Source organism: Mesoplodon mirus (genome assembly GCF_964341445.2).
Source record: "Mesoplodon mirus genome assembly, chromosome: 4".
Classification (NCBI taxonomy): Eukaryota; Metazoa; Chordata; class Mammalia; order Artiodactyla; family Ziphiidae; genus Mesoplodon; species Mesoplodon mirus.
The window spans coordinates 46,221,018-46,232,463 of record NC_138979.1 but is presented as its reverse complement, the minus strand read 5'-3'; the positions used below and the strand labels follow the sequence as shown (position 1 = coordinate 46,232,463).

Below are 11,446 nucleotides of genomic sequence, written 5' to 3'. Positions count from 1 at the left end.
TGTCTGAAAGACCTTTTACATAGTTTACATTACATAAATTATCATGTATTATTAATTTGCTACCCTCATTCCCCCCAAATATTGTTTATTGAAACAATAAAAGACACTGTTTTCTATTTGTGTTCCATTTGCATCGTATAGCACCTGCCATAAGTAGGTGTTCAATAAATATTTGCTAAATGAATGAATGAATAACAAGTCCTGTCTTCCACCAGTTTAGCAGTGTGAACTAACATTCCCCAGGTTCTAAGCTATTAGTTGAAATAACAGAAAAGTAGGAAATTACTCGTCAGAATCTTCCTTAATTCAGTTTTCAAAATTAGAGTTCCTGTGTTCCTTTGTCTTGATAAATATACTCAGTAGACAGTTGAGATCCTGAAAGCCTTTTGAAGCTTTTGGACTACATGAACTAAATAAAGCTAGGTTTAATAAAATGCTTTCTACCTTTTATTCTATTTTGAACACATTTTTATTTAAGAAGTCACTGTCATTCAGTTATCAGTTGAAATGCTTTATTTCTTAAAGGTATTTTAAAAAAATTAATTCAAATCTTTTTATATTTCAAATTAGCTATCCTAGCCTTAGATTTAAAACTCATTTTTCCCGAGTATATTTTCTCTTTATTTAAGAGTAATATATTTTCATAGAGTGTGTTGAAAATTAGGAAAATCAAGGGTTCTTGTTCTGTCAGGTGCAGTGTTTAGAGTGTTACTTTGATAAAATCCAGTAGCTCTGATATTGCTTGAAAATGCTTGGTCCTTTGGAGTATAATAGCAGGGGAAAAACTGTGGCATGGGTAAAAATTCACCATAATTACTTGAATTGGTTTTATACATAATCATCTTAGGTTTTGATAGTGAGGTAGCTGTATGGAGTGTCTTTGGGTCCAACATACATGAAAACACAGGATTGCCAGGGTTCACACAAGGAGGCAGTTTTTCAGGTTTCATTTCTGTTTCTGAATTTGAAGCTGAAGTACTTTTCTTATCCTAAAAGATAAATGCATAAAATAATTCTCAATTATAAAGTTCTGAAAAAAACAGAATTATTTAAACTTAGCCTTAAGCCTTTCTTACCCCACTACTCACAAAAAGTGACTCGAAAAAGATCAAAGACAAATGTAAGATCTGACACCGTAAAACTCCTAGAAGAAAACATAGGGAAAAAGCTCCTTGGAGTTGGTCTTGGTAATTTTTTGGATATGACAACAAAAGTACAAGTAATAAAAGCAAAAATCAATAAGTGTGATTACGTCAAACAAAAAAGCTTCTGTGCAGCACAAGAACAGCAGAAGGAAGAGGCAGCCTTGGAACGGGAGAAAATATTTGCAAAGCATACATCAGATAAGGGGTTAATTTCCAAAATATCTTTAGAACTCATACAATTCAATAGCAAAAAACCAAACAATATAATTAAATAATGGGCAGAGGATCTGAACAGACATTTTTCCCCAAGAAGACATATAGATGGCCAACAGGTACATGAAAAGATGTTCAACATCCTTAATCATCAGAGAAATGCAAATCTAAACCACGATGAGATATCAATCCACACCTGAAGAATGGCTATTATAAAGTTAAGAGAGAATAAGAGTTGGCGAGGATGTGGAGAAAAGGGAACCCTCATGCACTGTTGGTGGGAATGTAAATTGGTGCAGCCACTGTGGAAAACAGTATGGAGGTTCCTCAAAAAACTAAAAATACGGGACTTCCCTGGTGGCGCAGTGGTTAAGAATCTGCCTGCCAATGCAGCGGACGTGGGTTCAAGCCCTGCTCTGGGAAGATTGCACATGCCGCGGAGCAACGAAGCCCATGCACCACAACTACTGAGCCTGAGCTCTAGAGCCTGCGAGCCACAACTACTGAACCCATGTGCCACAACTACTGAAGCCTGAGCACCCAGAGCCTTGCTCCGCGACAAGAGAAGCCACTGCAAAGAGAAGCCCACACACCACAACTAGAGAAAGCCTGCACGCAGCAACGAAGACCCAACGCAGCCAAAAATAAATAAATTAAAAAACAACCAAAAAACCTAAAAATAGAACTATCACATGATCCAGCAATTCCACTTCTGGGTATATATCCGAAGGAAATGAAATCACATCTTGAAGAGATATCTGTACTCCCATGTTCACTGCAGCATTCACAATAGCTAAGACATGGAAACAACCTAAGTATTCATCAACAGATGAATGGATGAAGAAATTTTGGTATAGACACACACACAACGAAATACTATCAGCCATAAAAAAGGAAGGGATCCTGCCATTCGCAGCAACATGGATGGAACCTGAGAGCATTATGCTAAGTGAAGTTAAGTCAGACGGAGAAAGACAAATACAGTATGATCTCACATATATGTAGAATCTAAAAAAAAAAAAAAAAAAGTCAAACTCAGAGCAGGATGGTGGTTGCCAGGGGCTGGAGATGGGGGAAATAGAGAGATGTTGGTCAAAGGGTACAAACTTCCAGTTGTAAGAAGAGTAAGTTCTAGGGATCTAACGTACAGTATGGTGGCTACAGTTAACAATACTGTATTATATAATTGAAAGTTGCTAAAAGAGTAGATGTTCTCACCATACCCACACACAAATATTTGTAATTATGTGAGGTGATGGACATATTAACTAATCTTATTAATCATTTCACAGTATATATGTATATGAAAGCATCATGTTGTACCTTAAACTTACACAATGTTATATGTCAATTATATCTCAATAAAGCTGGAAAAATAATAGAGAAGAAAACAAAAACTTAGCCCCATCTACTCTCCTTTTAGGAGTCCTTTTCTCTGGAGGACGTTGAAGAGTACCCATTAAATTATATATATCTGTACAGAGCAAACTTGTCAAAAGTATGTACAAGGTAGCTTTTTAAAATCCTGTACTAGAACTATGAGAATTTATAAAAACGTGTAACTTATAGAGTAAGACTGCAATGGGTCATAGTTCGAAGACGTACAGCTTAATTTCAGAGTGAAAAGGGAACAAGATAAACATTCAGGGATCTTAACCGTGTGGGGGATAGCCATTAAGCAAATAATTATACAACTGACTAATTATAATTGTGGTAAGTGCTATGAAGAAAAAAATTCAGGATATTTATGAAGACATATAGGGGGTTCTAACCTAGTGTGAGGGCCTAGGAAGGCCCTCTGGTGAAGTGTCGCTGAATCTTAAGACTGGAAGGCAAGGAAGGAAAAGATAGAGGAGGGCACAAAGAAAACGCATGGCCAAAGTGGAGTAAGTTAGAGTGAAAATGGCTGCAGATGAGAATAGAGGGGCAGGAGCCAGATCCTGAAGGGTCTGGTTGGCTATGTGAAAAGTTTAGATCTTTATGGTAAAAGCCATGGAAAGCTATTGAAGCGTTTTAAGGAGAAGCATGTCATGATGTAATATACTTTTTAGTAAGATTACTTTGGCTGCCGTCAGAGACTTGAATGGATGTGGAGAGGAGCTTCAGTATTCCATGTGACTGACGATGATGATTTATAGAAGAATGGTGGTATAGACTAGTAAATAAATTTGAGACACATTTGGGAAGTAGAATTCATTGGACCTGGTGATTGATTGGATGTGGGTAGTGAGGAAGAGGGACAGATCAAGAAAGACTCCCACATTTCTGGACAAACATTTGGGTAGATGGTGGTGCCATTTACTACAATTTAATATGTAATTAACATATATAATAAATTTAATAAATATTTAAAATATACAGAACTTAGCTATTTGGGGAGGGAGGGAGCAAGATATTAAAAAGAATGGGTACAAAAGTGCATATTGCTCTCCAGCAATGCATATAACATGCTTATCCTTAGTAAAGTCAAGTCTATAAAAAACATCAAGCTTCAATAATGAAGGTGAAAGAATTCAAATGGAACAGACTCTATGGACCTTGTTTACCACTCATTCAACAAATACTGAGTACCCACTGTGTACCAGGCATTGTTAGATGCTGGAAAAATAGTGATCAACAATCTAAAGTTCCTAGAACTTACATTTTATTACATAGAAGACAAGCACATAGGAAACCAGCTCAATAATGTTGGGAAACTGGTTATTTAAAAAAAATGTAGGTCTTCACCTTCAAATATTAGGTGTCACCAGTTCTGGGTTCTGATGTTGCCAGTGATAATAGCTGCGTGACTTTGATGAAATTATTTTGCAAGGATTCAAATCCCTTGTCCAAAAATATAAAACAGAGGAAATGGATTAGATAGTTTTTTTCTTTTTCTAATCTGAGGATATAAGGGCTCTCCAAATGTAGCAATAGGAAAGTGATTTTCAGGTATGTGAAAAACATGAAGTGTATATTTACTTGTGATAAGGCTCTTAAAAATGATTCTGTGGTGTCCATGTAGGCAAAAAATTTTGGTAGTTAAAAAACCCTCCAAATTTGGCAACTTCTGGAATACTTGAGATCTAAGTCCTTCCAGATCATAAATTATGTTATTATATCTAACCTCATAGAGATTGGCAGGGTACTGTAACTCTGACTTTTTAAGGTTGCATTAAATAGAAGGTTGTTTATATGCATTAAAATTCTTTTGCTTTGAAGACTCTATAGTAGATTCTTGTGATTCATGAGGCTGAGACCCTTTTAGAATTCTAAATCCTTAAAACTAGCAAGCATATAATCTCACTTTCTCCAACTCTAAAATGGAGGAAAGAATATTGACCAAGTTGTTGTGTCAGGCTTAAGTGAGGATCAAATCTGGGTCAGATTAGTTCGGTTCCTCTTAGACTAACCCAGTTCACTCTGAATTCCTGGGTTATTCTACTTTATGTCTCTGCAAAGTTAAGTTCCCCACTGTCAGGAACCTATTTGTTTTGAAATCTTGAGTTCAAACCTGCAAATGTGAAGTATTTACTCCACTGTCTTTTCTCTTGTTCAGATCTGAAGAAGTATAATAGAGTGTTGGAGGAGTAGCATAGGCAAGAACCTTGTGACCTAGATTCCAATCCTTTATCATCACTGCACCTTTGTTTTTATATTGTCTGTAAAGTTGGTAAAAAAGAGGAAAAAAAACCCCAACCTGCCATAGTTCCTGTGGTTGTGGAAACGAAAGAAAATCAGATGTAAATGATACGCTGCTATATAAATGGAACCAATTTTTACCATTTTCTTTTTTGCAGGTATACTTCAATGCATATGCATGATCTTCCAGAATTCAGTTCTGAAATGTACAGGTTAAGAAAACTTTACAGTAGTGTGCTACCATTTACTAACACTCATTATCTTGTAGGAAGCTGGCAAAGCTGGAAGTAGAACTCATCAGATCTTGCTGTTTATTCTTTTTTGACACTGCTTATTAATTTGTTTTAAATATCAAGAGCACAGACATTGGAGAATAGTAAGTCACCAGAATCCTACGGCATCACAACAGGTCAGCTTTCTCAAAATGTCTAGGTTCTCTCAGAACATGGAAGGTTTCTTAGGTGGAAGGTGCTGCCCTGTGACTTGTGAGAAAAAGTACCAACCCTAATTTACTTTATGGACACCAGTCAGGTTGCCCAGGGCAACCTCAGTCCCAGAGGTTGTGACTTTCAAATCACCTTCTGCAACTGGCTCTAAAATTCTGATCAACTTTGACTCAAAATGGAATACAGAAAACAGAATCTAGTCAAAATAGAAGACAAGTTAGCTGAAAAATTTTGTTGGCATAATCCGTATCCCACAATCTGTAAAAGTTAGTGTCTACCTAAATCTTTTAGACCTCCAAGACAATTCATAAATGTTTATGGACTTGGAAACAAAATACCCCTTGCTTTTACTTTATGTCCTAGGCCCTCACTGCAACTTTCTTATTTGGGTTTCGACCTCTTCAAATCTGGTATTCTTAAAATGTAGAGTTCAAAACAGATACAATCAAAAACAAAACAGCCTAATATAAAGAATAATAAAAAGATTACTTTAAATTCTCTGCTAGGTTATACATTGGGTCAGCAACTGTTACTGAAGGAGAAGGTTAATGAAAATTATAAATCTTTTAAAATCGATTAAGTCTAAAATTAGACTGTCAAGTGCCTTGAAAAGAATGAAAATCTACAAATAGATGGTATTAGCTTCCTTACTAATTTAATTTTCAGGCTCTCCTAGAATTAGAGAAAACCAGGCCACTTTGACTTTTCCAAGTCTTTTGTTATAAACACACACACATTTTTATAAAGATAAATAACAAGCTACTGAAATAATTAAAATGCCCGTTATAGAAGCTGTAATTATAAAATTAAAAATCTTTTTTTTTTTTTTTTGGTTTTGTGTCACAGTTGATATTAACTACAGTAACACCAAAAGCAAAAAAACCCTGTAAGTCTAATTTTGAGGCACCCTTTTGTCTCTCCTCAGGCCCACCATCCTCCTTGTTCATGTTTTTCTTAATTTATCTTTTTCTGGCCACAATTATGTGACAGAGAATTAAACCTTAACTTTCTACTGTTTCCATCAACAGCGAGTATAAATGCACCATATCCTTTTTCCCCCTCATATCCTGTTTTGAACAAGACACAATGTAAACAGATGTCAAATTAACAAGGTACGTTTTTCTTGTTCAAAACCATCACGGCATTTTGCAATGGGGCATGAGTTGTATACCATCCCCAATCATCTTTATACCTTCAGAGGCAATTCTGGCTTAATGCAATGCATGTTACATCTGTGTAGCCCAGTGGTTGCCTACAACGATGGTTTTTTTCTGGAGGGTGGGGGTGGGTGGGAGTGTGGGGTGCCCCAAATTTATAGTAAAGAGTACCGACAATCAAAAACATCCAACGCTCTGCCCAAACCCACCCAGTCGCACTCGGTCATTCTCGATATCTTCTTTATTTTTTTCGGCAAACGCAGTTTTTTCCTGCAGCGGATGGCAAGGCCAGCGAGCGCCGACTTTTACTACACCCAATTAAAGCAGCAAAGAGAAGGCGAACCGTCGCTGGATGGATACGTGTAAACTAATCGGCCTAATCCCGGCAGTCGTCCTCCAGGGTGGAATCCTTCGGAGGGGCTGTACCAGGCCATCTCCACAGTAACCGGCCGCGCCGCCTCTGCAGTGCCGGGGCCCGGATGTTGTGAGGATCACGGCCGCGGGGCCCAGCTTCCTGCAGCCTGCCGGCGGCGGGCTGCGCTCCTTTTCGGGAGTCGTAGTTCTTCCGTCCGCCGCCGCCTGGTATAAGGCGCGGGCGGGACTACGAGTCCCGGCATGCGCCGCGGCGCACCGCCGCCCACCGCCTTTCGGCTGCGGTCGCCTGCGAGCAGGTTGTTGTTTTTATGAGAGGCGTCACTGCTCTCGGAGCTGTGACCGCCGCCACCGCGACAGCTAACGCCGTCGGGCGGAGGTGGCGCTGCTCCTTCAGGTACGGCCCTGGGCGAGTTTGGACCCCAGGAGGGGAGTCCGGGCCAACTGTCGGGGTCCTGGCTCAGCCGCCTGGCGGAGGCGGTCGCGGGGTTTCCGCTGAAGGGAGGCTTGACCCTAGACGCTCGGTGTTTGCGGCCGCCTGGGTGGCCTCCTCGGAAGGCGAGTCTGCATCCCCCGTGGCGGAGCCGGTTCGGTGGTCCTGCAGCCTCGGTTCCCTGCGTTGCAGACGCGAGCGGTGTGCCGGGAGTGTGGGGAAGCCGACAGCCCAGGGGACGCACCCGCCTTCCTCCGCTGGGCTGGCTTAAGGCTCTCCTCGGTCCTGATTGATGAGAGTCCATATGGTAAGATGTTATGTGCGTCACCCCGCCGGGTTTTCAGCCGGCCGGGCTTTTTTGGTGACGTTTGAGCCCCGTGATGACAGGGAGAGAAAGATTAAATAATGTGTTTGAGATTTCTGCTTGTGAGCCTGGCTGATAATGATCAAATCTCCCTGTCTATCCTTTTCCCCCTCCACCTTCCCCTTCCTAATCGATAAGCTCTCCGTAGCAGCAGGTCACACCGTGCGTTGTACGCGTTACTGTTTATCTTTGTTTAACGAATCAACTTTTTGCCTTTGGGAGCGCCAATTTTAACGAACTCAGCCAATTAGGTACTTTGTTGAGTGGGTGAAATTTGCACTCAGTCTGGCTTTATTAAAAAATGGAATGGAGCCTTCTTGTAGCTAGAATAGGTAATTACTTTAGTACTGCGAATTTTAGGAGATTTGCCTCCTCAAATAAAGTCACATGTACTGGACGGTACTTGAAATGTCATTATTAGCGCATCGTATCTTTGGCTTAACGTTTGAATCTTATTAGGCCCCACCTTTCTCAGGGGGGTATTTATCACACCTTGGACGCTAGTGTGAATGGTTTACTATACTTCCCTGAGCTATGGTCATAAAGGGGAAGGGAAGGGAGAAAGAGTATTATTTTAATAAATAATTTCTAATCCTTTACCCAACCTAAGGATGGGATTCTAATTAAAGAAACTATTAAAAATCGCTTTCAAATAATATTTGAGGGTGTGGGAAATACTAGTTTTTAAATGAAAGTAGGTTAGAAAGTAGTGTAATACTAATTTTGTTAACTAAACCATAGGACTAGAAGTGGTTCGACGTCTATTAGAAATAAGACTCAGGAGTGTAATAGTTATAAAAGTGATTAGATGGTGAAACTACAAATTAGTTTTTTCTTTAAACTTTTTGGTATTTTCCAAATTTTCTATAGGAAAAAACCTTAATTAAAAAAAGGACACAGGTGCAGCAATTTTAGTTATACAGACTCTTTAAACATTAATTTTAAAAAGCAAATAACAACTGCAAACAACATAGGCAGAGCCCCTGTTACTGCATCCACAGACTCTGTGAATAACAAGTTTAAATGTATATGTTAGTTGTTAAGAAGTGACAAGAAATGCATTGGTTGGACTGGAAAGGAAACAAAAAATATGACAGTAGTTCTTAGCATTTGTACATCTCGTCTTATTTTGATGTTTTCTTTTCATTTTGTATAGTAAAATCAAGACAAAATTGCTTACTTTTCTTCAATTAAGGGAGTGCAATCTTGATTATTACTATAACTCAAGGTGACAAAGCATGGGCATATTAATCTGAAAAGATCTGGGATGTAGCAGGATTTTTCATTTATTATTTGTAAACATTTGCCAGTGGAAATAAAGAAGTTAAACATTATTATAAAATGGGGGCTTTAAGCTTGTTTTCATCAAGTCATTTTAAGTATCAATACTATGTTTTATATGCCTGATATTCTGGATTATGTTTTTGTTTCATTTTCTATTATGGATATGTTGGATATGGTTGGGTAAGTAGCATATTTAGCCCACATTTTGTTTTCTGTCATAAAGAAAGGGCCACATTGTTTTTTGATAGGAATAGTCTATGTATTTTTGCAGTTATCAGTCTTGAAAAAATGGGGTTTACCTCAATTCCAAGTGTCCATTAACTCAATAAAATAGCCATTCTGAAGCTTTGTTTTTGTTTTTATTTTTTTGCTTTTTTGTTTTTTAAGCTGTAGAAGTCATACTTTGTTTTCTTAGGTTCTTTTCTTTGGAACATTGCTTCTCTCCTCAAATTTCAGTTTCTTTTCAATATTTTCTATTGTTTTATTTTGTGTATTTTGTGCCCTTTGTTGGCTCAATATCTCACTAAAAATTTGGGTTCATTTACAGGGCATAAGAAACATTCATAATTACTTAACATGTCTGATTTACTAACTGGTTCCACAGTATTGTCTAGGTTGTGTAATTGTATTTTATCTAAGTTAAATATTTAAAAAATTAGGTGAGTTTGAACTGAGAGCTTAGAAGTAGTAGTTTCTGACATGTAAAGAATATGGACACAGTGCAAGGCCTGTTAAGCCCAGGGTATTTTAAAACAGCAAATGCAGACTCATCTAACAATGCAGAACTACTAGAGGCTGAATTGTTTTTGTGTTTGTGAGTGGTTAAGATGAGGAAGTTGCCATATTGTAGGTGATAACTTATATTTTCAAGAATTTTCTTCCTGGGAGTTGTATAGTTTTTGTTTTGTTTTTAAATTTATTTGTAAAAATTTGTTACACAGTTTTTAAAGGTTACTTTCCATTTACAATTATTACAAAATATTGGCTCTATTTTCCATGTTGTACAATATATCCTTGAGCCTATCTTACACCCAGTAGTTTGTACTTCCCACTCCCCTACCCTGTATCGCCCGCTGCCCAACCACTAGTTTGTTCTCTATATCTGTAAGTCTGCTTCTTTTTTTGTTATATTCACTAGTTTGTTGTATTGTTCAGGTTCCACGTATAAGTGATATCTTACCATGTTTGTCTGTCTGGCAGTTCTGCAGTTTTGACTAAATTAAAACAGTTAAAAAAAATGAGTTGGTTTAAAAGGTCATGTTTGATGTATTGCACCAGATAAACTTGAAAATAAAAATCTCAGTTTGAGTTCTAAGGTGAAATTTAAATCTGTAATATGGGGAGGATTGCAACTAACTGATAGATTTAGAGGATTTTTTTTCCAAGGGACGTTTAAGGTGTGGAAACCTGCTTAAGGGCTTATAGAGTTTTCTGAAGGAAGTATTAGCAAGGAAATATTAGTATTAGCAGCAAGTCAGAAATCTACTTTTTCTTCAGTATTTGTCCATAAAGCACTTTCCTAAAACCTTATTTCTGGTTCATGTTGCCAGCATGATGAAATGTGAAAAAAGAATTGGATTGGGAGTCAGGACGTTTAATGATGTTGACAAATAATTTAACTTATGAGCTTCTGTTGTTTCCATTTGTACATTATAAATAATAGCCATTGCCATACTTCATGGGGTATGTGTGAAGATCAAATCAGATATAAAAAGTCATATCACTTTGTAAGTGGCAGAGTGATCTACCCATGCACAGTATTATTGGCCTGCGTAAGCAACATGTACATAAAGCATACTATACATTTGAAGTGTGATGACTTAATGTGATATATACTTTTGGACTGAGAAGTTTGATGGGAAAAAGTCAAATGGGATCTTCATTTGATTTTTTTGATAGTGCTTTTTGCGTTTTACTAGGTTGAAGGGAAGCTAGCCCCTTTCCTGACTGTGACTTTGTACTCCGCTGCATTAAAGGTTCTGAAATTGCAGTGTGCTTTTATGGTTCGGCCTTTAATTTTGGTTTTGATTTGTTTTAATTGCATATCTAAAGTATAAAGAAGATCATCAGTGTAACTTAACAGTAGGAAGTGGACGTTGTTTTTAATGTTCTAAAATGGTACTTTAAGTTGATTTCATGAACAGTGAGTCTACACTGAATGTCAAATTCCAGGTCCTCACAGAGATACGTTACATGTGTAAGCATTTGTCTTTCAGGGAAAGAGATAGTTTAGAGCTTAGACACTCCTTCTGGGGAAGTCAACCCTATCTGTATTACGTACAGCATCTGCCCCTTGAGATTAACTTCAAGTTGGGTTGATATATAGAACATTCAAGTAAAAAAGTCTTTTAGAAACTTACAAATCAATTCTGAGGACTTTATGAGAGCAAATATAAGCGAAAGTAAAAGGC

At 37.8% G+C, this 11,446-nt stretch overlaps 2 protein-coding genes across 5 annotated transcripts in view; one reads left to right on the top strand and one right to left on the bottom strand.

The window, feature by feature from the left end:
* Positions 1-576: 576 nt before the first annotated feature.
* PIERCE2 (piercer of microtubule wall 2) lies at positions 577-7,024 on the bottom strand. Of its 2 annotated transcripts, XM_082618370.1 has the most exons (3): positions 6,943-7,024; positions 5,121-5,178; positions 577-989 (listed from the first exon to the last, which is right to left on the bottom strand). In XM_082618370.1, the coding sequence occupies exons 2-3, from the start codon at positions 5,121-5,123 to the stop codon at positions 642-644; spliced, it is 351 nt and encodes a 116-aa protein (XP_082474496.1). In that variant the 5' UTR covers positions 5,124-5,178; positions 6,943-7,024; the 3' UTR covers positions 577-641. The 2 variants fall into 2 exon arrangements, with proteins under 2 accessions (XP_082474496.1, XP_082474495.1); XM_082618369.1 differs by lacking the exons at positions 5,121-5,178; positions 6,943-7,024 and adding an exon at positions 6,792-6,885.
* Positions 7,025-7,269: 245 nt separating this feature from the next.
* CCPG1 (cell cycle progression 1) overlaps positions 7,270-11,446 on the top strand; it is a 39,597-nt gene continuing 35,420 nt past the window's right edge. Inside the window, exon 1 of one of the 3 annotated variants that reach the window (XM_082618358.1) lies at positions 7,270-7,351. The gene's annotated coding sequence lies outside the window, so the exon portion shown is untranslated. Of the gene's footprint in view, positions 7,695-11,446 lie in introns of all 3 variants that reach the window. The other 2 variants (XM_082618357.1, XM_082618359.1) reach the window with 2 other exon arrangements.